Source organism: Pseudopodoces humilis, chromosome 22, assembly GCF_049639895.1.
Source record: "Pseudopodoces humilis isolate 2021_Gansu_Grassland_sample_001 chromosome 22, ASM4963989v1, whole genome shotgun sequence".
NCBI lineage: Eukaryota > Metazoa > Chordata > Aves > Passeriformes > Paridae > Pseudopodoces > Pseudopodoces humilis.
In genome coordinates this window covers 3,618,146-3,642,938 of record NC_142221.1, presented here as the reverse complement: position 1 = coordinate 3,642,938, position 24,793 = coordinate 3,618,146, and the positions used below count along the sequence as shown (strand labels likewise).

Sequence of the window (24,793 nt, the reverse complement as noted above, 5' to 3'; positions counted from 1 at the left end):
AATGTAAAATAAATTGCTTTTTGCTGTTGAGCTCCGAAGGGAAAACATTCAGGAGGAGCAAACGAGAGGCTGGAGGTGCTGCAGGAGAGTCCATGTCCATCTCAACTTGGTGTCTGCCCTTGCTGCCCTGGGACAGGTGGGATCCAGGCCAGGTGGTCCCCAAGTTTCCTTCCCAGCCACCTCGGGTGTAAGAAAAACCTCAGGTCAGAGCACTCACTGCACATCAGGAAAGGTTTTTTAAAGCAAAACCTGATCTTGCAGGCACAGAGTGGATGCCTGGCTTGGCAGGGAGGCAGAATGCTCCTTCACTCAGAACAGGACCACAGTCACCCCCTCCCCTGCCCTCCACCTGCCAGAGGCAGGGCAGTCACCTCCTATTCAAGAGAAAAATTCATCTCAATCTTGTTTTTTAATGTTTTCAGTAAAACCAAAGCATTTCAGAGTTCACTCTCTTGCCCATGGCGCTCGTGGCACAAGGGCAAGGAATTGAAATCAGCTCTAAAGAGGGTTTGACCCAAGCAAACCTAGTCGGGGGAAAAAAGGGGAAGAGCAGAGAGTGAGATTATTTCTTCAGGCGGGTGAAAGCTTCAGCAGAGAGCCTGGCCAGGGGACCAGAGCAAGGAACAGTGATGGGGAGTTGCTGATCCTTCCCTTCAGTGCACACTGTGTGTGTGGGAGGGCAAACCCTCCCTGCTGCCCCCAAGGCTGACTCTGAGCTGCCAGAGGCTGCAGAGCTCTCTGCCATCATCCCCCCCTCTGTCAGGAGCTAAAAGGAGCCACCTCCAAGGTGACCTTTGGGAAGATGCCACAAGGGACCAGGGAGCTGCCAGCAGATGGGGCCAAGGGTGGCTGTGGGGACAGTGTTCCTGCTGGCCACCAAACACCACAGCCTGTGCCACCAGCAGCCCAGAAAAACTCTGGCTGCCCCATCCCTGGACATGTCCAAGGCCAGACTGGATGGGGATTGGAGCAAACTGGGATAGTGGAAGGTGTCCCTGCCCATGGAACCCATGGAATGAGATGGGATTTAAAGTCCCTTCCAAACCAAACCGCTCCATGATTCTGACACACAATCACGAACAGCAGAGAAGAACCCACAGCGTGAGCCTGGGCAATGACCCTGAACTCCTGCCCCTTCCCTCCTCTGCCCCCACCCCAGCAGAGTCCCCAGGGCACAGCCAGGACGAGGTGACACCCATGGGAGTGGGGACAGACGCAGCAAGGGACCAGAGGAACAGCAAGTTTGGAGGCTCCAGCTGTATTAACAGCAGACTTAGTTTAAAAAAAATTCATTTCCAGGCAGCATAAAACTACATTTGGGGGGAAAGAGTTTCCAGCAAAGTCATTTCATATGCAGTGAGACCAAACACTGTTTGCAGGCCAATTAACCCATGGGAAACAATTATTGCTGCAGTGGCACCGCTTCGCTTGGGAAATAGAGCATCAGAGTCTTTGGACTTCTTGGGATCTCTTCCTCCTCTCTAATTCGACCCACATTGACTTGCCAAGTTCCAGGCAGAGCAGTTGCTCTGGCAGCTGACCCCAGCTGGGCCCATGGGGCAGGAATTCAGGCAGCAGCTCCTCTCCCTCTCAGCAGCCACTCAGTAAAAGCCCTTCACGCGTTTGTTGTCGGGGTCAAACGGGGACTTGGTGTGAGCCTGGGCTGGGAAGGTCACTCCCATCCGCTCCAGCTCGTAGCTGCCACTCTTCACAAAATCCAGGGAAACCTGTGAGGCAGAGCCATGGAAAAACCCCCATCAGGTGCCAGCATCCCAGCTCCATCCCTGGGCAAGCTCCACACATCTGCTCTCTGCAGAAAACCCGGCTCTGCCATCCCAAGAAAGGAGGAAGAGAACTGGTAAAAGCACCCTGGTTTTTTTTTAAAAAATTTCAGTGTTTGAAAGTTTTAGGTTTCTTTTTTCCCCCTGTGGAGGTATACAATAGAAAAAAGGGAAAAGGAAAGGGGAAAAGAAAGGAGAGGGAAAAGGGAGAAAGGGAAGAGGAAAAGGGAAGAGGAAAAGGAGAAAGGAAAAGGGGAAAGGAAAAGGGGAAAGGAAAAGGGAAAAGGGAAAAGGAAAAGGGAGAGGAGAAACATTCATCACTGGGAGAAAAGTGGGTTCCCAGGGACAACTGGCCCACAAACCCACTTGCCTTGGGATTCTTGCAGGGATGAAGGATGAAAAGCCAAGGCAAGCAAGAACAGGAATTACAGCACACACGGCTCTTGGCTGGCACAGACAAGGACCCTGGAGATGTCACCCCAACCTCTGTTCCCACAGCACACTGCTTAATGAGGGCACCTGACTGATTATCCAGGAGTCTCCCAGGGTTAATTAAGAGCCTGCCCTGCTCCTATTGGTCATTGTTGTCTACAACATTAACTAATTTACTGCTGCAATTAAATATTTGGTTGCACTTAACACCTGAGGTGGCACTTGAGCCATGCATGGACCTCACACAGTGACAGTAGGTGACACTTTGCCACCGAGCCGTGACATTCCTCCCCCTCTGGGCTGCACAGGGCAAGCATGAGGGAGCTGCTGTCCCTTCTCCCAGCCAGGGACAGCGAGGGCTTTGTGCCACTGCAGGGAGGGAGGCACAGCCATGCCAGGGGTCTGCACTCACCGGGCCCCCTGCAGGGTCACGGATGTAGCCGTAGGCGACGGTTTTGTCAATGGCAAATCCAAAATCTGCCCGGCGGATGTGGCCCACCGCCTTGCCATCCCTCCAGACCGCCTCCAGGCCGAACATGGGCACCTTCCTGCAAGGCAAGGGCAGAGCAAAGCCCCTCCATGGGGCAGAGGGCTCTGGCTCTGCCCCAGGCCAGCCCACGTGCCAGGGCTCCCACTGCCCACAGGCTCATTCACCTCCCCGTGCTGAAGCCAAAGTCCCTCCAGCCCAATTTGCAAAACCTCCCGCTGCTCTGGCAAAACAAGATCAACCCCCTCACGCTGCTTGCAGCTCCCATTGAACATCCAACAGGGAATTTGCAGTGGGATTTAAAATAGGGATGGAATTAGAGCCGGCAACCGAGCTGGCTCTCACCCAGTCCCACGTGTGTCCAGGTGTGGCACCTGTGAGCACCCAGGGCTGGGTGGGCTCGGTGCAGGTGCTGCCCCAGGGGTGCTCCAGGCGCTGGGAGCTGCAGCACGGAGCAGATCCAGCAGCTGGGATGTAGATCCAGCAGTAGCTCTGCAGAGCAGATCCAGCAGTACTCACTCCTCTGTGGTAAAGCACACCAGGCGGCGGAAGATGCCCTTGGCTTTCTGAGCCTCCACAGCCTCCCGGCCCAGGAAGGGGATGCTGGACTTGAGCTTGCAGGTGAAGGCCAGACCTGCTTCTAGCGGGGTGTCATCGGGGCGCAGGTCAGCGTGCCAGTGCCTGTAGCCTGCAGGGAGCAAGCACAGGTCACCAAGTGACCCCTGCACAGAGCACCATCCCTGCCCCCCTGACACCCTTGGTTCTCTCTGCCCTGGATATAACACCCTCGAGAGGAGCCCCCCCAGGGGAATTCTCGGCATTCTGAGACTCTGCCACACCTCCAGTCACACTGAAGCTGAGACAAAGCTCCTTGCCCTGGTTACCCCTCTGGAGGAAAAGCAGAGAGTGCTGCTGGAAGGAGAAGCAGGACCTTTCTCGATGCTGAGGCTGTCGATGGCTCTGTAGCCGGCGTTGGCGATGCCGTGCCGGGCTCCTGCCTGCATCACTGCCTGGTAAACCTTGACACAGTCAGCCCTGGGCACGTGCAGCTCCCAGCCCATCTCACCCACGAACGACAGCCTCATGGCACGAACCTGCAAAAGGGCACAAACAGCCCTGAGCAGCTGGGCTGTGCAGGCTGGGAGAGGCCACACACTGCCATGCCAGGGAAAAGCCAGCTTTGCCTGGGAACCTTGTGGGAACCTTGTGGTGGAAGGCAGGCAGTTCTGTGCTCTCCTTTCCTGCACAAAGACAGGGTCAGAGTGAATTTCTCATCTCTGGACAACATCTCAAACCTGGCTACCGCTTGTGCCAGTGGGCAGAGGTGGCTGCTGGCAGCATCCTCTGGCTATGGACTCCAGGGCTGGGGTGAAATGTGGTGCTCCAGCTCCAGCCAAGCTTTTGTCTCCCTCTGCTGATCCATTGAGACAGGAAAGCTGGTCCCCAGCAGGACTGGCCTGCTTTTGGGGCACTTCATGACTGCTGTCCCTCCCACAGGGATGTTCCCTTCTTGGACAGTGCTCCCACAGCAGAGGCACCCAAAGGCAGGGGCTGAGCCCCGTGTCCTGCCCCATGTCCCACTCCCACCAGGAAATGCTCAGGTTTCCCCATGGAGACCATGTCCCAAAGCTGTGCTGACAGATTAGCTCCACACCAAGTGCAAGAAGCTCCAAGGAGGAATGGGCAGATCAGCACCAGGGTCTCGGTGCTTCTCCAGGGAAGCCTCATTCCCGAGGATGCAGCCTGGCTGCAATCCCAGGGAACAGGCTGCCCTGCCTGTGTTCCCCCAGCTTCTCACCCAGGCAGCCCTGCCTGCAGCCTCCTGCTGTCCCTCTGAAACCGTCTCCATTCCTTTCCAGGCCAGCTGGGACCAGCCCAACTCAGACACCTTCCCTGGAGACAGACCTTGAGTCTGAGCTGCCCTTCCCTCTGGTTCATCCCAGAGTATTTCTCCACTTCCTCGCCCACAAAGCCCCTCTGGTTCATCCCTTTGGATACACATCCACCCCAAACACAGAGCTCGCTTTGGGGGAGAGATGAACTCCAGAGGTTTGCTCTGGATTGTGATCTGTCCTGTTGACAAAGCCACTTCCAGCTCAGAACACACTTCCAGGCTGGTTCTGGTGGCCTTGGGGCTGGCCTGGCCATGCTGGCTCTGGGTGAGGTTGGGGCAGAAGCTGCCTTTTGCCATTTGCTGAGCTCTTATTCCAAGCAGAGGCGGTGCCAGCTGTTCTCTGTAATCACAGGGACAAATGCAAATAGACACCAGCAGCTGCTGCCCAAAGCAGGCAGGAGTGCCCAAGGGCTGCCTGGGCTCTGTGCTGCCAGCCTGGCCAGAGGGCACAGCCGGGAGCCCAAATCCATTCCTGCTTCCCCTAGCACAAAAATCACATCCTCAAGCAGAGTTTAGGGCAGCTTGTAAGAAGCCTTAATCTCTGCAATAGCAGTGGGGAGGAGGAAGGAACACCTGGGATGGGGAATTTATTTTGAGGCTGCTCCCATCCCTGCCCTGGTCCCTGGCACAGCCCTGCAGCGAGGCACCAAGGCTGGCAACCCCTTCCCCAGGAGCACGGGCACAAGGGGCTCAGAGAAGCCTTTTCCTCTACACAAAGGTGTCATCTAATTAGGGAACAGCAGAGATGAGGCTGCTGCATGCCAGCTTCCATCTTCATTGCAGCAGGAGATGCTCCAGGGATTGACAGGCAACTTCCTGGCTCATTAACCCCGTCTGTGACTGCAGCTAAAGTGCTCTTTACAATCAAAAGCACTCCTGGGAAAAACTTCCTCTCAAAGCACCTGGGGAATGGGCATCTCAGCAAGAGCTGTGCCCCACAAAAAACAGGTAACCCTGGAAAACTGGGGTGTCAGTGACCAGCTCAGCACAGGGAGGGGTTGGGGTTGTCCCCACGTGTGTGAAGCCCAGGCAGGATTCACATCCCACCACAGAGGGGAATGCTAAGGCCTGGACCCAGCAGCTCTGCTGGATTCCCATAGGAACAGGTCTTTCAGCTGGAGCTGTGAAATATCAATTTCTGGGTTTTTCTGAAGCAATTCAAAAGCATTCTAGGTATTGTGGACAATGAAAACCTGAATTTTCCTCTGTCTCCAGCAGTGAGATTCAAAGGGGGACCTTTCTCTGCTGTTCCATACAATGAGAGACTCTATATATAAACTCACAAACCAATCTATAATTTCCAGAGTCGTTAACTCGGCTGGAACTCTCCTTTGACTCCAGCTGATTTTGTTCAACTACTGAGTTAATGCAGGCAAATCTTGGTGATAACTTTTTTAAGATGCTGGGTTCAGTTTAATCCCCCTGGAAAGTGATTATATCATCAAAGGCTTCAGCCTGCTGCCCTGAGAAATCCTCCCACTCTAATTCTAGCATGGGTTGGGATCCCTGGTGTTCATTGTCCAGTGGGAGAAAGGAGACCTCCTGAAGGGTGGCCCTGGCAGCAGGCAGGGAGTCCCCTCCCAGCCCACAGCCCTCAGGCAGGAGATCTTTTCCCTGTCCATCAGGGAATTTACCCACCAAAGAATCCACAAAACTTCTGCCAGCTCTATCTTCCTTGAAGGAGTGGATTATTTATAACAAACTTGAAGTGAAATGCAAATAAACTCATCGTGCCCGTGGAGACAGGAACATTTCTACACCTTTCCCAGGGGATAAGCAGATTATTACAAGATGATATCAGTCTGCTACAGGCTGACAAGGAAGGGTGTGGGGAGGATTAATGGAGACTGAAATCCAGCACTTTGGACAACCTGCACCTGTGGATTGGCTTTGAAGTCCCCCAGGCCGTGGTTCCCCTCCAAGGGACACTGAACTCACCGTGGGTTGAATTGTTGAGCACCCAAAGCCCAGGGTGCATTGATGGCAATGATTGGAGATTAATCTGACTTGGGCAAAGTCTGTGTCTCAGTTAAACCACCTTAAGGCCTGGCCAGGTTCTTGCTCGCAAATCAAGACGCTCTAATTTGATTTAGCAGCAATCCCTTCAGCAGGCAGCTGCAGTCGAATTAAAGCCATTTTAATTCTGAATGAAAAGTGGCTGCACGTGGCTTAACCTGATTTCTTTAACATCCAGCCTGCTGCAGGCTCCTGGCTCTCCTGCTGCCTTTTATGAGATTTACTGCTTCACCTTCACCTCCTTCATCCCCCACCAGGCACCAAAGAGCCAGAGTGAGTTCTGGGCACGGTTCCTCCTCCCAGCCAGCTCATCCAGCAGCAGAGGGATGCTCTGGCCTGCCCAAGTTTGCCATGGAAAGGAGAGGGTACAAATTCCACCCTCTCTTCAAAGTGTTTTTGCAGCCATAGGAATATTTCACATGGGACAAACATCACTGAGAAACCAGAGTTTCTCTGGGAAACCTTGCAAAAGCTTTTTCCCAATAGCCAAACTTGCCAGCAGCAGGTTTTCTCAGGACATTTCTCCTTTGAGAAAAATGACACTTCATGGCCACCGACTCTTCTATTTAGGGTGTTTCAAGCAGGCTCAATCAACAGCTTCAGGGCATGTGTGAGCCCTGAAGCCTGGGCAGAAGCAGGATGATCTGTGCCTGTATAGGAAGCTTAGGGCTGTCAGGCTTCTCCTGTGATCAAACACAGCAGCTCCCAGGCTGCCCAGTCCCTACTGCCAGTACCTGACAAGATTGGCATTAAATTGTCCCCATTTTTGTTATGAGGAGGAGGAAATAGAAAGTGTCTGGAGTGTTAGGTAGATCTCACCCCCAGTGCTCTCCCTAATCCACGGAGGTATCTCACATTCCGCTAGCATCGCTGCAAAGCCATGAATCATCTTGTCCCTTCCCCAAGCTCAGTGGTGTGACACTGCTGGGAGGGCTGGGAGGGCAGGATGGCACCTGGCAGGCAGTCAGGGAGGGAAACACACTTCTCTCACTCTGGGTTTTTGCCTTTTCCTACAAAAACCACATCAAAACCTCTCTGCAATAAAGCGGAGGCAGACACATTCCTAACAGAGGGGGATGGCACAGTTTGCCCAGAGTGGCTGTGGCTGCCCCATTCCTGGAAGCTTCCAGAGCCAGGTTGGATGGGCTTGGAGCAACCTGCGATGGTGGAACGTGTCCCTGCCCATGGCAGGGGGTGGAACAAGAGGATCTTTCAGGTCCCTGCCAACCCAAACCAGTCTGGGATTCTCTGCTTGGCTGGTGGGTGCACAGAGCCCAGAACTCCATTTTGGAGTGGTCCCTTCCTACCTTGCATCCTGCAGCCGTGGTGATCTTGTGTGTGGAGAAGGGGAAGGCCTCGTTGCTGAGGTCAGTGTCAAGCACTTCTTGGAGAACAGCACGGCTGTGGGGAAACAGCAAAATGGGAGCAGTGAGGGGACTCAGCCTGCCTTGAGGGTTATTCCCAAAACTTGCCCCCTCATCTTGCTGGCAAGACAGACTTCTCACTCCAAAGAGGAGCTGAGGTGGGAACCTCAGAAGAAATTTCAGTTCCATGGAAAATGGAGTGATACCCCAGCCAGATCAGCACTTGTCATCATGGGGCTCACACTGACCCCTGCCCAACACAGGGACCTGCACCTGAGGCAAACCTCCCTCCACCCCTGAGTCCCTCTCTCCATCCCTGCATCCCTCCTTCCATCCCTGCAACCCTCCCTCCATCCCTGCATCCCTCTCTCCATCCCTACATCTCTCCTTCCATCCCTGCATCCCTCCTTCCATCCCTGCATCCCTCCCTCCATCCCTGCATCCCTCCCTCCATCCCTGCATCCTCCCCTCCACCTCTCCACGGTCAGGTTGCAGGGAGGAGCCCACACTGATCACCTCAGAGGGCCCTGGATGCTCATCATGCCCAGCTCCTCCGAGCAGTCGAGGAGTTTGCACTGGAATTTCATGTCCTGCAGCACGGTGGTGATGTGGGACCAGTTGTGCTGAGCCACAGCCCCACCGATAGCCAGGTAGTATCCATCCCCTGGAACACAGCCCCGGGCAGCCTTTCAGAGCTGAGAGTGCTGGGCTGGGCTGGTTCTGCTCTGCAGAGCCTCCAGGGCAGCCCTGAGCCTCTCCAGCTTGCCCAGCCCTGGGTGGGGACTGCCAATAAAGGGGTGGGGGGGATGGGTTAAAGAGTAGTGGGATTAGGGAAGGCTTTGGCACTCTGCTTTTTGTGGGGCTCAGCACAGTGAAAACCAAATGACCCTTAACAGTGAAAGTCTGTGAGCATCACAAGAAAAAACTCCTTGAGACCAGCAGCAAAAGCATCTGCACTTTTGTCCCAGTACAGAACAGACCAAGGGTGGAAGGAGCTACAGGTGGAAGCAGAGAATGCTACAGTGACCAGCCCATAAACAGTGTGGGAATTGTACTGCATGCAAGGAAGAATTTCATCTCCTCAGTAATCATGGGTGGAAAAATCCCCAGGGATGGTGTTTGAGAGCTGATTAATATGCAATCAATCTTCCCTCTGTCTTTCCTGCCACTATGAAATTGCTCACTGGTATTCTGTCATAATAAGTGCAGCCACCTACTGTAATTGGAAAAATAGACTTTGCTGTGATTAAACTCCTCCAGCGCCCGACAAAGCCTGCAGCTCTGCCAGCCAGTTCCACCCTGCTTCCTGTGCCAGTGGCCCAGACAGGAGGGGAGAAGGATTCTCCCACAAGGGAGGGAAAAATCCCCCACACTGCTAGGATGAACATGGTGAGATTGCCCCATGGCACGGCTGGAGTGACACAGCGTGGGGCCAGGGCTCTGTGACACCCTGTGACACCCAGTGCACACCCACTGAACACCCTGTGAACACCCTGTGCATATCCTGTGTACACCCGGTGAACACCCTGTGAACACCCTGTGAACACCCAGTGCACACCCAGTGCACACCCAGTGAACACCCAGTGCACACCCTGTGAACACCCTGTGCACACCCACTGAACACCCTGTGCACACCCTGTGCATATCCTGTGCACACCCTGTGAACACCCAGTACACACCCTGTGAACACCCAGTACACACCCAGTGCACACCCTGTGACACCCAGTGCACACCCAGTGCACACCCTGTGAACACCCAGTGCACACCCAGTGCACACCCTGTGAACACCCTGTGAACACTCTGTGAACACCCAGTGCACACCCTGTGAACACCCTGTGCACACCCAGTGAACACCCAGTGCACACCCTGTGCACACCCAGTGCACACCCTGTGCATATCCTGTGTACACCCTGTGAACACCCAGTGCACACCCAGTGCACACCCGGTGAACACCCTGTGAACACCCTGTGCACACCCAGTGAACACCCAGTGAACACTCTGTGAACACCCAGTGCACACCCAGTGCACACCCAGTGCCAGGCCAGGCCTGAGCTCAGCATCCTCCTCCTCCACAGCTGCCTAATGCCATTTCTGCCCCCAGGGCTGCTCTGCTGCCTTTCAATCCCCTTCATTGCAGCTGATAAGGACTCGGACAGAGGTCAGAGGCGCCAGCCAGGGCTGGACAAACCCAATAACAGCGCTGAGCCCCGGGGACTGGGGCCATAATCAGGTTACAGGGACCGAAGGATAGAGGTGGAAAAAGACAGGTGGCTGCCATTAGGAAAATGCAATCAGCCCTGTGCCTGCAGCCCCGAGCTGCTGGAACAAACCTGCCCAGGACTGGAAAAGTCTTTGTGTGCACTGACACGGCCGAAAAGGCAGCGGGAGAGCCTGGGAATTCAACTGTGGGAGGGTGGACACAGGCAGAGCATCCCCAGGGTTTGGGTTTTACCTTCAAAAGCAGGGGCCAGGGGCGAGCCCTGGGCCCCAGGGCTGATCCTGCTGACGGTCAGGTCGCTCTCCACACCACCCTGCTGGTTCAGCATGCAGGTGTACACGGTGGAGCCTGCGGGACACACGGGCACCGCTGCCCATCATGGAGCACAGGAAAATGTGTCCCTGTCATCATGAAATCATCCTCCTGGCTTTGTCCTCACCCACCCTGCGGCTCACAGCACCAGCAGGGGGAAAGGAACGATGATTTTTTTTTCCCCCCTTTCCTGTGTAAGGAGCTGAACTTGCATCCTTAGAAATGCCACAAGCTGCTTCTTAGCCTCGGAAAAGAGGACAACAAACCGCAGCTGGCAAGGCTGTGCTTGATTTACTTCAGCACCCATGGCACCTCCAGATGTGAGCCACAGCTGGAGCCAGAGGGAAACCTCCCTCCTTCATCCCCCAGCTCAGAGCACTGAGCCCCTGTGTAAATGAGGCAGAATCCAGACTGTGGTGAGGACAGGGAGAGCAGCCTCTCCCACACACTTCTCATACCCTCTGCAGAGGCAGCACTGAAAGGAAAAGCCAGTCTGGGTTCCCCCTGGGTGGTTCTGGGGTGAGACTTCTCCAGCAAAACGAGGAGCTGAGCCTGTACCTGGAGCCTTGCTCACATCAGCACTGAACAGCCAGTCTGCTGCTTTTGTAGCATCAGGTCCAACCAGGTAGAATTTCCCAAAATAAGACATGTTGAAGAGAGCCAGGGCATTCCTGCACGTTAAACATTCATTCCTGATCTGCAATTAAAGCAAACACGGCTGAGGCTGAGCTCTCAGCCCACAAAGGGAAACACAAATTAAACCATTTATGTAATGGGGAATGATACCAGGACGCTCACCTGGTGCCTTTAAAGGCTTCAAAATGCTCCTGAAAGAATCAGGTATTTTCTGGAGTGAGCCTGACAGGCCATCCCCAGCCCTTGATCCCATTCCTCACCTCAGTAACTCAGTGACAGTTATCATTAATAACACCCAAATTTTATCAAATTGAATTTTTTCCTCCAAGCTGGTCTCAACACTTTAGGAAAGCAGCATTATAGCTCCCATGGCCTCTCTCCTGAGGTTTCCTGAGCATGGGCTACACATTTCCATTAATATTTTTGGGACATTTTTCGCTGCTTTGGAGCTTCGCCTCCCTCTGAGCATCACTGAGTCTCCCCAAAGCAGTGACAGGGCACAGGTTCTGCTGCCTCCAAGTCCCCCAGCTCCCTGGGAGTTTTGGCAGGGCAGGATGGGCTGTCACTCACGATGTGGTGGTGAGGGGGGAAGTCGAAGGTGTACTCGTCCCCGAGCAGGCGGTTGTAGGTGTAGTCCCTGTGGCGCTCGTGGCCGTAGGCACCGTAGTAATCGTAATCCAGGACCTGGGGGAGAGGTGGGAGCACGGGGACAGGGAGGAAGAGGATCTGAGGCTGAAGCCAAAAGACTCCTTGTCATATTCACCCCACTCCTGGAGAGATGGCTGTGGTGGTGGGTCCCCACCCTGGCATCCCTGCTCAGCACTGGGATGGGGTCCCACCCCAACATCCCTGTCCATGTGGATGGATCCTCACCCTGACATCCCAGCCCTCAGTGATGGATCCCCATCCCAACATCCCAACCCTCAGTGATGGATCCTCACCCCGACATCCCAGCCCTCAGTGATGGATCCTCACCCCGACATCCCAGCCCTCAGTGATGGATCCTCACCCCGACATCCCAGCCCTCATTGATGGATCCTCACCCCGACATCCCAGCCCTCAGGGGTGGAGCCTCACTCCAACATCCCAACTCTCAGTGATGGATCCTCACCGTGATATCTCAGCCCTCAGTGATGGATCCCCATCCCAACATCCCAACCCTCAGTGATGGATCCCCACCTTGACATCCCAGCCCTCAGTGATGGACCCCCACCCCAAAATCCCTGCCCATGGTGATGGGTCCTGCCACAGCTGGTCTCTCCAGGCTGAAGACCTCCCCAAACCCTGGGTGTTCTTACCGGGGCTGTTCCCCCAGGGCTGAACCAGCCGGGTCTCTCCCAGCCATGTCTCTCCTGGAAAACACAGCCCTGTCGCAGCAGCTCCTACGCAGAAGAAATGGCAACAAATAGCTTTTCCTAAAAAAGCCCTTCCACAGCTTTTTGAGCAGCACTCAGGCTGCCCTCCTCGAGTGAAGATGTGGGCTCAAGACCAGACTTATGACCCCTTGGCTTTGGCTATCAACAGCCAAAATCAGCCCTGCAGTTTGTCTTTTAAAACAATGTCAAACCTAAGAATTGCCTGATTTTTGTCCCCCTCAGGCAGGATATTTTCCTCAAGGGTAGTCAAAGGGCAGAGCCACAGCCTGGATGTGCACCCCAGCAAAACCTGCACTAGGGTGCCCTAATTACTGACCAAGAGCTGCTATATGCAGAGAGAAAGATTCCCCACCATGTTTACAGAGTAATTACATAACAATATTTAATATTTATATGGCAACCTTCTCATCCCTCCTCTGTGCTCTCAGGAAAATCTCTCTGCACGCAATTAATTAGTGATCCATTAAGACATTTTTGTTTGGAGCCTGAGTTTGGAAAATAATAGATTTTGTTGAACATCTCAGAAATCATTCAGTGCCTATTTATAAAACACAGCACATGTTCTGGGGATGCATGGATAAATACCAGCCTGTCAGTCAAGTGGGCATCGCTTTTTAGATGTGCTCTTAAAAAATAAATTGCATCCTCAGTGACAGAAAACAACTGAGCTGTCAACCAAACACCGGGGGCTGGTGGGCAGGGGTGTCTGTTTTACTGCTTGAGCCTCTGCCCTCCAGTTGGAAGAGGAATGGTGTGATGCCAATCACAGAGAAGCAGGAATGGGCTTGGGAAATGTGGCTTTGCCAGGACTGGGGCTGGGGCTGGCAGGGGGTGAGGCTCTGGTGCTGGGTCACGCTGAGTGTCTCGAGGAATCTGGGGGGTTCTGAGCTGCTGGTGCAGCTGGGAATTGGTTTTCTCTCAAGTGCTGCATCTTGAGGGTGTTCACCCATGGATATGTGAGTGAAGAAGGGGCTGAAGGAGGACGGAGCCCTGGCTGGTGGCTCCAGGGAGCAAAACCTCTTAGGAGGTGCTGGCACAACTGCCTCCACAGAGGCACATCCCTCTTTCCACACCCCTCCTTGTGCCCCAGCCTCACTCCACACTGGGAGACGTTGTTCTGGGGAGAAACTGCTGCTGAATTGTAAGCAGGACATGGTGAACAGGGACAGGAGATTCCTGTGAGCATCCAGCATCCTCAGCCCTCTCAGATGGGATGCCCCTGCCCCTGGGATGGACTCAGCCTCAGAGCTCTCATCTCCTCTTTTCCCTTGCCCAGTGATCATCACCAGGTTCTCAATCCATATCTGCTGAGTTAAATATCATGGGAATTCTCAGGCTTTCTACCATTAAACTGCCCATGACCCCAGAACCCTCACAGTGAGCTTTGGCACCTGGCAGGGATCTCCCCAGGATGGATGGATGGGAGCACAGAGGTTTTGGGGAACAACACACAGCCGTGGCCACTCCTTGTGAACTCCTTTCTGCTGCTGTGAAGGCCAGCCTGTGTCCTGTCCTCACCTCGTGCAGGGGGTCCTTCCTCACATTTCGTCCTGCCAGGGGCTCATCGTGGGGGAAGACGACGGAATAGTTCTTGGCGTAGGACTCGTGGCTGCGCTCCTTGATCCAGCGGTTGTTGTCGGTCAGGGAGTGGTGGAACCTCCTGGAAGGCAGGGAGATGGCAACATCTGGATGAGCCCACCAGCTCATGGCCTTCTTGACCAGACCCAGGTGTAGATGCAGCTGCTGGTGTAAAATTGCTCTCTGTGCTCCAGGAAGGGAGGAGCCCAGCAGGGCTCAGTGCTGGCCATGCTGACCATCAGAACTGCAGCCCCCACTGAGCTCCCAGCCCCACCCCAGAGCAACTGGGAACAGAGGACAGCCCTGCTGAGGAGGGGAAATGGAAAAATAAAATGAAACTTGAGGATAATTCTGCCCCAGTTCAACAGGGGACCAGGCTCAGGGCACACACAGCTCTGATGAGTGAGTGAGCCCTGGATATTCCTTATATTTTTCACTCAGTTCTCCCCAGGCTGAAATATAAATAAACCCCAAATTATTTTCAATTCACTTGAAGTATTTTCATCTTTCAAACAGAAAATCTCCTTGAAGGAATGTGCCAGCTCAGCCCACAGTCAGCTTGTTAATCCCAGAGACGTGTAACTCACAGGGACCAGCCTGGGGCACAAGTGGCACCTTTCCCAGGGATGGAGAAAGGGAACCAGGCAGGGCATGAAAGACAAAATGCCATTTCTAGGGACTTTCAAAATTATACTTTCAGCTTCCCTCCTTGCTGGGTAGGTGCAGAGGAGAAGCAGGGCATGGGGCTGAGCCCTGCAAGGAACACAAGTGATGTTCCCCAAGAGTTGTGAGAGCAGCTGCCTCTTCTGCTGGCAGAAGGTGACACATGGCATGTCACCAGCAGCCCTGGCTGCCCCATCACCAGTGAGCTGAAGTTTTGACAGCAGCAAGCGGGCAACAGCTGCCAGATGAAATATTTACAAGCAAATGTTCTGAGAGGATAAATATTGAAATGTGAGGAAAAGGGAGTTATTTAAAGAGGAGCTTGGTAATTGTCAGCAAAAGGAGGGAATGGGACTGACAGCTTGATGACAGGGCACATGGGACATGGGAGATGTTTGGGTGGAAAACCCCTGGCTGCTCTGAACAGGGCTGGGGTCCCTTGGTGCAGGCCAGGGGGGCTGTGCTGGTGCCAACCCCGTGCCCAGCCTGGCATTTCTCCATCTCTCCATCCCCATCCCCAGCCCAGCTGGTGGAAAGGGGGCAGCTGGAGGGATCTCCCCCGATCTCTGCAGGCCCTTCACTCCCACAGCCCACTCCAGCATGGCATTTACCAGCTTGGCCACTAAAGTGACATGAGATTTTCAAAGCTTTGTCCCCAAAAAGGTGATTGCTGTCACAACAGCCCTGTAAGAAAGCCCAAACCCAATCAAAGCCAATCAAGCAAATCAAAAGCAATTACTGAGCCAACATCTGCACAGCCACAGCTCCCAGCCTGGGTGGTGCTGCAGAGGTGGGCTGAGCTGATCTTTGTGCTGTTGAAATCATCCCCCCCATTATTAACTTAGAGGATTAGGCATGGCACTAATTGAACAACAAAACCCAAATGTAATTACCCAGTCCTTCCCCATCATGGCCATCTCCTTGTGTCTGATGGAAGTTGTTTGTGTGGGAGTGGAACGAGGCAAATGAGACAAACCCCATGCGCACATTCATTAAAGCCACTGTGTGTAATTGGCTCCAGCTCCTTGGAGGGACACAGCCGCTGCCTGGACACCCATCCCCGATTCCAGCCCTGCCTTGAAAGCATCCCCAAGGAGCACCAGGGATGAGGGATGCCCGTGAAGGGAGCTGGGGCAGTCAGGGTGACTTGCCTGATGTCGTAGCCGTACATGTCCTTCTCCGGCCGGCCGTGGATGATCCAGTGAGCCAATTCCCTGCCGCAGCCACCTCCCAGCATCATCCCTGGGGAGCAGGGGAGGATGCAGACAAGGCCAGGAGGCCAAGCCTGGCTGTGGAACACCAGGATCTGCCTGGGATCCAATGCCAGCAGGGTATGACCCCTTCAGGTCTCACTTACCAGCGCTGTTGAAGCCGCAGCCGAGGAAGAACCCTCGGACTTCCGGAGCTTCTCCCATGAGTGGTTTGTGGTCGGCTGTGAATGACTCTGGAAAATAGAGAGGGGATGTACCAGCAAAGCCAGGACGTGGGGATCACACACTTTGGGGACATATCACACACTTTACAAACTGCTTTCCTGCAGCCTCCTCTCCTGACCTCGTCCTGCTGCCAGAGAGGTCAGTGGGGCCAGAACTGGACCAACACCAAGCACTGCCCAGCACAGGTTTCTGGAGTTAGGCTGAAAATTTGGGAAGCAAAATGAATTCCCCAAGAGAAGGTGCATGAGGCACTGGGAGGGCTCTTTTTGCCTTCCCAACCCTCCAGTTAAAGGGTCTTCACTCATCTGTTTGTTGCCATTTTAACATCTGGGCCCTATTTCCCGATGGTGTATTCCACCTTCCTCAATTCCTGCTGGGAAATTCCAGCACTTCGAGTCACTTGGTTCAGCTGAGGGAGGGCTGGGGATGTCTCTCCTGTGCTCATAAAGTCTCCTGCTGCCAGTGCCCATCAGCTGTGGAAATCCCTCTACAAATCCTCACCAGGGAGGAAAGCAAAGCCCCTGACAGAGGTGTGCAATCCTCCTCCCTGTTTGATGGTGGTCCATCCATCCATCCATGCATCCATCCATGTAAAAGGAGAGAGGGAAAACTGGGTTCAGTGTGGTCTTAGCAACGCCCAGTTTGTTTCCCCTGATCCCAGTGCTCCAGAGAAGGCAGGAGCAGCTCCTCACACGCCGATATCCCTGCACAGATATTCCAGGCTGCAAACTCAGGGAGTTAATGGAGCAACAGCCAGAGCAGCTCCCCTGCCAGCAGGGCTGACTTTGCCCTGGGACAGGTGATGAGGGCTCCAGGGACCTTGGCACAGTGACCACAGCAGAGGGGACAAAGCCTTTGCCATTTGCTTCAGCCCAGAATGACTCAGCTGCCACAGGCTGCTGCTTTCAACTAAGAAGGAGAAAAGGAGGAGAGCTGAGCCTTGGAAAATGACATTTTTGTACTACAAAGAGGAGACATTCATCTGCCAGCAGCCAGCTCTGCTCTGCTCACACCACAGTGCAATCAAACCACTGGACCCAGGGCCAAGGTCTCCACCTCGTGCAAGTCATGTTTGATCTGCTGCAGGGCACGAGCTGTGCTCTATTTTCCCCTCATACAACCCAAAGAGTTTCCCTCCAAGTGCCTCAGCACAATTACAGTTGATATTTTAGTGAATTTTAAGTGGATTTTAAGGCCAAACCAAATGTGCAAGGCTTGGGCTCAATGTCTGGCACCACCTCCAGCTGCCACTGCAGGGATGGCTCTAACTCCACACCAGACAGCCTAGGATGTAAATCTGGGTAAATCTAACATCACTAGACCAGGAGCAAGCAGTAAAAATAATTTTAGAAGATAACACTGGGTAGAATAACAGCCACTGCTTAAAAAAATCTGCCCCTTAAATTTCCAGTCCAGCAGCCACAACATCAGCTGAAAATCCATTCACTCCCAGACTGGACCAAGGCAATCAGCTCCCCAGGAAAATGGTTTTAAACAGAAAGAGGAATAATTGAGATTATAAGAAATCTGTAAGATTGTAAGAAATTAGAAGTTATTTACAACAAGGGTGAGGAGGCCCTGGCACAGGGTGCCCAGAGAAGCTGTGGCTGCCCCATCCCTGGGAGTGTCCAAGGCCAGGTTGGATGGAGATTGGAGCAGACTGGGATAGTGGAATGTGTCCCTGCCCATGGCAGTGGAGCTGGAATTAGATAATCTTTGAAGATCCCTCCCCAGCCAAACCATTCTGTGAGCCTCTGAATGTGTGATTCTATTTCTCCACCCAGGCTAGGCCTGGAATGCCACCCCTTGGAAGATGCCATCACTGCAGCCAGACCAGCAGCAGTGTCTCTGCATTCAGAATTTTTCTTCTCCCCAGGTTATAAAGTTTCCCTTTGGCTCCAGCAGGATCTGCAGAAGAGCCCAGGCACCACAGTGGTCACCACAGTGGTCACCACAGTTGTCACAGCCACGCTACCTGGCCCGCAGACGGTGGATTTAATTCCTGTTTTCTCCAGAACTGGCACTCTGTTGACAGCACCTTCGATGTGCTGCATGAAAACATCCCAGTCCAGGTCAAAGAGGCCAAAAGCAAATTTTTCAGATACCTGAAGGTGAGAAACAGGAATCAGGGCACAGAGCAGAGGATGGCTGATGGTCTGAGGCCGCCTCATCTCTGGCAGCCTCGGAGAAGATAAATCGAGGCTGCATTGAATCTTTGGGATTTTGGGATTTTCTTGAACAACCCAGACAAATCTGAAGTCTGAATTAAGGATAGAGGGAAGGGCACAGCAGCTTCTGTCTCTCCTGTTCCCTCTGCACTGCATATCCGTGCCACAGATGGCCCCAAAGGGGAGATGCTCCCCTCTGCTTTCCCCAGCAGCCACCAGCGGTTGGTACCTGCCAAATGCGGGGGCTGAATGTTCACTCCTCTGAGGTGGCTTCCCTGGAAACCTGCCTCATTCCCCCAGAAAACCTCCCAGCTCCACTCACCTCCTCCCAGAAGATGGGGTTTGACTCATATCCACCCACGGAAAGGGCATCGCCTTGGAGACGGAGATAGACCGAGGCGTCGTGATCACGAACGTTTGGCATGTTCTGAAAAATGGGGAGGGGGAGTGCAGGGGTCAGAGGAGGCCAAGAGCCATGGGGACACACCCCTAGGGCAGCCAGCGAGCTCCAGGGCAGGCACCTGCAGCAGGGACCTGGCAAGGATGGGACATGAAGTGGCTCCAGGGGTGCTCCCTCAGCACCGAAATTTGGGCACCAAGAGGAAAGCATTGGCTAACCTGGCTGAACCATGGGCAGAGCAGCTTACACAGACACCTGAGCAACACTCAGGGGTGTCCTGGGGACAGGGAGCAGCCCCTGTGGTTGATCCTAGCTCAGGAATCATCACTCCTCTGCCACCCGCCTCTGCAGGAGGATGCAGGAGCTCGACACGCAGGCAGCAGTGCATGAAGAATGAGGGATTTGTTCTTGTGAATAATGGATGGGGAAACATTTAGATAACACTGAAGAATCGGTGTAGGGCCTACTGCAACCCGTGTTGACAAGTGGAATTAAGTGGATTGAGCAGGAGGCACCGAGCTGCAGCCTCTCCTCTGAAGGTTTTCTCGCTGTGAACGGCACAGAGCAGTTACTGGGACAGAAATGCAATCATGGACCACGGCACCTTTTACAACGAGGCACCTTGTGCTGAAAGGTCAGGCACAGACTGTGTCAGCAGGCTGGAAACTAATTAATGTGTCACCCTCAGAGAGCTGGGGCCTGAGAGAATGATGCCTCCTTCTACTCCTGAGCAGTTCTTCACAGCCAGATGGCAGGAACAGATTTATTGGGGCAGTTTAGAAACGCTTGGAGAGCTCCACCTCTGCCTGCCAGGACTGGGGCTGGCTCACAAAGGGGCTGGGATCTTTATGAATGCTGCTATCAGACACCAAACCCAGAGATCCTGAGGAAAAACTAATTATCCTGGCAGCTGTAACCTCGTTAAATATTAAATCTGACTCTGTTCGGGGTGGTCTGACAGCCCTGCTGAGGGTGTGTGCACGCCCCAGAGAGCAGAGCCTGGCTTGGCAGGAATGAGGAGGGTCCCCCAGGTCTGGGGGGTCCCTGAAAGGGGCAGGGGTCTTTCTGCCTCTGCAGCCTTGTTCCCCAGAGCAGAGGAGCCGAGTTTCAGCTGCACAGGACTGACCTGGATGCCCTCGATGCGCTCGGTTACCACATAGGCGTGGTGCATGGCCACCAGCGGCACGTGCACGCCTGCCAGCCGGCCCAGGGCTCGTGCCCACACTCCTGCAGAGACAACAAACCTGTGCTGAGCTCCCCTCCATCCCCCACACCCCCACACAGCTGCAGGGGACAGCCACACAAGGGACAAGGGCTGATGCAGGATTTCCTCCTGGGAGGAGGAGGGAGCAAAGCCACCTGTGAGCTGTGGCTGCTCGTCCCACGCCTTCCCCTGTGCCCTGTCCCCCGTACCTGCACAGTTCACCACACAGGGGGTCTGGATGGTCCCGTGGGCTGTCTCCACTGCATGCACCTTCTTCACCCCAAAATCATCAGTTCTCACCTGGATGCCCGTGACTGGGCAGTTCTCGATGATCTGGTGGCAGAGGAAGGGTGGCAGAGTCACAGCAGGGTCACCAGGGCAGGGGGAAAACCCACCTCACCTGACATGCCACCCCCAAATCTGGGAAAAATGAACCCAGGCAGCGTTCTGAGTGCTGTCTTGCTCCTAAAGGTCTTTTTTCCCACCCGCTGTTTTCTCTGGATCTCAGGATTCCTGCCAGCTTTGTCACTGTGACCCAACCAAGAGGACAACACCCTTCTTGGGAAAGACCCAAATCTGCAGGAGCAGCTCCTCCACAGTGGGGAAGGAGAAGGTGAGGAAGGCAGAGGATGAAACCAGCAGGCATTAATGAGTAAATTACTAATTAAGAAGTACCGTAGCGCCTCTGGCAGTTGCTGCTCTGGCGAGAGTGGAGCAGGTGCCAGCGGGGTCCATGGTGCCATCCTTGGGGACGTACAGGGTGCCATAGAGGTCATTAATGTTCATCAGAGGGTACAGGTCCTTGGTCTGTGACGGGGTCAGCACGTGGGACTCCACACCATACACCTTCCCCAGCTGCCAAGGCACAGGAAAACCAGCTCAGGTAAGGAACAAAAGCTCTGTTCATCACTTGCTGCTGAAGGAGCAGGAGCCGGAGAATCCCAGGATGCGTTGATCTCCCAAACCCCAAATCCAGCACGGGGTGATGCTCAGATTTCAGCAAATATGGCCCTATTTTCGAATTCAAGCTGCCTGTGCAGCTTGAAAAATGATGCTGCACAATGGGGAAAACTATGCTAGCTCCATTTAAACAGTCAAAAATCTGAGGCTGGATTTAATTTGGCCAGCTTTGGAGGAGTTTGACGGATCATGGCTCCCTTATGCAAGTCAGGAGGCTGCCCTGGAAGGGCCACTTGCTGCTCTCCAGGTGGGAAAGCAGCGAGGGATTCATTCAGAGAGCTGGGGGCTCCACAAAAACACCCCCTCCCGCAGCCCACCCTGCCGGGGGACACTCCCCAGGGCTCCTCCCTACCGACATGAGCCTTTTGTACTCATCCAGGCGCTGCTTGTTGGAGGCGATGAAGAGCCCCCCGTTCTCCAGCCAGCCCGTGTGCAGCCCGGTCTCGGCCGGCAGATCCCGGCTGACCACATCCCTCGTGTGTGCCAGCAGCTCCACTTCCACATCGCTGGGACGCAGCTGCCACAGGAGACCTGCGGGGGGACACGCACAGGGTGGCACTGATGCTCTGTCACCTCTCCATCGCCCGGAGCGGGATGCAGAGGGGGTCCCCAAGTGTCCTGTGTCACCCTGCGGGGGTCCTGTGTCCCCAAGTGTCCCGTGTCACCCTGCGGGGGTCCTGTGTCCCCAAGTGTCCCGTGTCACCCTGCGGGGGTCCTGTGTCCCCAAGTGTCCTGCGGGGCTCGTGCTCCATCTCGTGGATTTGTGGGAATGCTACAAACCATCGTTTTCTGTTCTTTTTGGGTGTTAAATGAATGGGGGAAAGTGGATGGACCGCCGAAAGCAGAAAGAAAAAAAAAAAGTTTATCTAGCCTGCCTCCCTGCCGAAGAAAAGTGGCTTTAAAAAGTGGGGGGGAGCTGTGGAAATAAAGTGTTTCCTTTTCCTGCAGGCACATGATTCCTGCGGGGGGGGGGAAGGAAATTTGAGAGACGTCTAAAAAAAATGATGGGAGAAGGAAAACCAGAAATTCTCAGCATTTACAGCCCAAGCTCTCCAGCATACCCGAATGCAGCCTGGACAATGGACCCATCCCCAACAGCACATCCCAACCCACCAGCATCCCTCTGGCCACCCGGGGCAGTGCCCAAAGCGTGCCCTGCCGCTCACCTGCCGTGTGCCAGGTGGTGCCCGACGTCAGGCGGTCCCTCTCCAGCAGCACCACGTCCCTGAGCCCCATTTTGGCCAGGTGATAGGTGGTCTGGCAGCCCAGGCTGCCCCCACCCACCACCACCACCTGTGCCGAGGCTGGCGGGGGCCGGCTGGGCTCGCAGGGACCCTCGGCCTGCAGCGTCTTCTGGTACGGGACGCTCTTCTTGGCCGTGGGGCCCGAGGAGCTGCTGAAGGGCCGGGGACTTCTCCAGGGGGCTGCTGCCCGCCAGGCACGGCTCATGTAGGACATCTCCACCTGCAAATCCCCAAATGGCCTCGCTGCATCCCTGGGCAGCTCCTCTGCTCGCCTCGCCGCCCATCGCTGGATGCTGCGCAGAGGGAGAGCCCTGGGGCACATCCCTGAGTGGGCTGCTGGGATCCCTGTCCGGCAGGGAAATGTGTGTGTGTGCTCCCAAACACCCTCCAGAGGCACCCCCTTAACAAAGGGGTTTGGGAATTCCCAGGGCACGGTGACCCTCACCCCACTTTTTTGCCCCCACTGGGGAAACACAGGAGCTGTTTGAGCACAGAGAAGGTGCCAGTTCTGCTCCTTATCAGAGGGTGGGGTAATGGCTGCTGGGGGAGAAACGGGGACAGATCCTGCCTGTGAACACTGTGTGGGTCCTGGCTGAGGACACAGCTTGGGATTTGCTCCTGGAACAGATTTTGGGTGCACACGAGGAGTGCGGTGGGGCCAACACAGACCCCTGTACACAAACCACAACCACGGCCTGGGTCTGCCCTGGGGATCACCCCACTGAGACCCCCTGCGTGCTGCCACACAGCCACCAGAGCACCCACTGTGTCCCCCCACTGTCTCCTCACTGTCCCCCCAAGCTTCAGACTCCCACTCGGAATTCCTGTGACAGCCCATGGCACATTCCCACCAGGCACCACTCACCAGCAAGGCTCGCTCTGGGCTGGCTTTCCCTGCTGGGATGTGGTGGGGCCCCCTGCCTTCCTCTGATGCTCTCCTTCTCCTCCTCCTCTTCCGTCCCCTTGGCCCCTGCTGCAAAAAATATTAACCAGCACTTGGAGGCGAGCGGAGCCAGCCTGAGCAGATAGAAAAGAGGGACTCACCTCCCTTTGTCACCCTTCTCGTGGCTCTGCTGCTTCCCAAGCAAGACAAAACGTCCAGCAGAGTAGAGAAATTTAAAACAGGCAGGAAAACGCTGCTTTTCTCCCCGGCTTGGTGCCCAGCAGAGAACAAACAGCCCAGCTGGAGCCAGGGGGACTCGCAGCCTCCCTGGCTGGCTCAGTGCTGGCTGGAGCTGTCAGCTGAATGCCAGAGAGCAAACACGGCGAGGAAAGGCACCATCTGACCCTCCTGCTGCAGTTCCCATCGGCTCCAGTCAGAGAACAGAGTTAAAATTTACACCTCTCCTAAGCCAGACCCGAGAGCTCAAAGTGAAGGTGGCAACACCAAAAAAGAAAATTAAAAAAAAAAATTAAATTTGAGTTGGGTATTAAAATAAGGGCTTGATTTAGATCTCTAAACCTGAAGGTTTGTTGTTCCTTCAGCTCAGGGCTCACCCCTGGAATTAGAGCCTGTTTGGGCAGGATACAGAAGTTCTGCTGCAGGGCCTCGTGCTGGTATCTCAGAGCAGCACAAGCCGGGGTGGAGTCAGGGTTTGGCTGGTGGCTGGGAGGGATTGGGGTCCCAGCAGCATCATGGTCCCCCAGACAGCATCACCCACCCCTGCAGAGCTCTGAGCAGCCATGGGATGGTTTTCTGGGGGCCTTTAAGCATCCAGCTTAAGTGGAAGTGCCTCTTTTCTGCTCCTCAGTACCCAAACCCTCTGCTCCTGCCTGCTGGACACCCTGTGGTACCCAGTGTGCATCCAAACTCCCCCAGTTTGGGAAGGGTTTGAACAGGAGCCGAGGGGTTCCCTTATTCCACCTTTATCCCCTGTCTCCAGCAGCATTTTAACTCCTTCTCCCAAAGACAAAACCAGTTTCTCAGTTTTACACAGAGAGTCCCAATTCATTCAGGCTTCCCCATGGACTAAATTGCTCAGAATAACCACAGAGCTGCAAACAAGTCTAAACTCCTGTTTGCAGTGGGGTGTTTCTGTTTGACAGAACCATTTCATCAGCATGTCCAAATTATAAATATGACCTTTGGCTTAGACCAGACCTACAATACACAATACAATACAAGCCCAAGTCCACTTCAGCAGCCTGAGTCCTTCACCAAGCTCAGGATGGACAGAGAGGGAAGTGGCAGCTCCTGCAGCCCCTCTGAGCCCTGATGTAACTCCAGAGCAGGAATGAGGGGGGTTATTTTTTGGGATGGTCAGTCCAGCGTGGAGGGAGCGTGCACAGCTCCATCTCCCCCTGTAATTTTTAAGTTAATTCTAAAATTGAGCAGCGCCGTGGTTCAGGCACCAGCTGGAGTTTTCTAGGTCACAGCAAACGTGGTTAATGCAGGGCTGAGCCAGCCAGGCGTGCTGCAGACTGTCAACATTTCCTCTGCCACCTCATCAGAGCTGTGGGCTCAGTCTGCCCCACAACCTCAGTCTGGGCAACACCAGCAGCAGCACCTGACCCTGAACCAAAAGCACCCAGATCTCAGAGTCCTGCTGGGCAGAGCTGTCCTGAGCTCTCCTCTTGGCCACCCCCTGCCTCAGTTTCCCCAGCTGATGGTGCAGCCATTTGGA

General features: G+C 54.5%; 1 protein-coding gene across 2 annotated transcripts; it reads right to left on the bottom strand.

Annotated features, from left to right (window-relative positions):
- Positions 1-1,242: 1,242 nt before the first annotated feature.
- On the bottom strand, positions 1,243-23,396 carry SARDH (sarcosine dehydrogenase). Of its 2 annotated transcripts, none has more exons than XM_088065742.1 (22): positions 23,214-23,396; positions 23,035-23,142; positions 22,092-22,389; positions 21,278-21,456; positions 20,641-20,820; positions 20,175-20,298; positions 19,888-19,988; positions 18,684-18,788; positions 18,169-18,298; positions 16,115-16,201; positions 15,909-15,999; positions 14,035-14,176; positions 12,439-12,522; positions 11,711-11,824; positions 11,063-11,201; positions 10,427-10,540; positions 8,491-8,638; positions 7,918-8,011; positions 3,632-3,794; positions 3,220-3,388; positions 2,626-2,761; positions 1,243-1,727 (listed from the first exon to the last, which is right to left on the bottom strand). In XM_088065742.1, the coding sequence occupies exons 3-22, from the start codon at positions 22,381-22,383 to the stop codon at positions 1,602-1,604; spliced, it is 2,718 nt and encodes a 905-aa protein (XP_087921868.1). In that variant the 5' UTR covers positions 22,384-22,389; positions 23,035-23,142; positions 23,214-23,396; the 3' UTR covers positions 1,243-1,601. The 2 variants fall into 2 exon arrangements, with proteins under 2 accessions (XP_087921868.1, XP_005529273.2); XM_005529216.3 differs by having other exon boundaries at positions 23,035-23,139.
- Between the last annotated feature and the right edge of the window lie 1,397 nt (positions 23,397-24,793).

Excerpts from the sequence above, each read along its gene's own strand:
- SARDH (XM_088065742.1), bottom strand. The coding sequence starts at position 22,383 with ATGTCCTACATGAGCCGTGCCTGGCGGGCAGCAGCCCCCTGGAGAAGT. Across the intron at positions 14,177-15,908 it reads ATGTACGGCTACGACATCAG|GAGGTTCCACCACTCCCTGA; the intron begins GCAAGTCACCCT and ends CCTGCCTTCCAG. Across the intron at positions 12,523-14,034 it reads GGAAGGACCCCCTGCACGAG|GAGCTGCTGCGACAGGGCTG; the intron begins GTGAGGACAGGA and ends TCTTCTGCGTAG.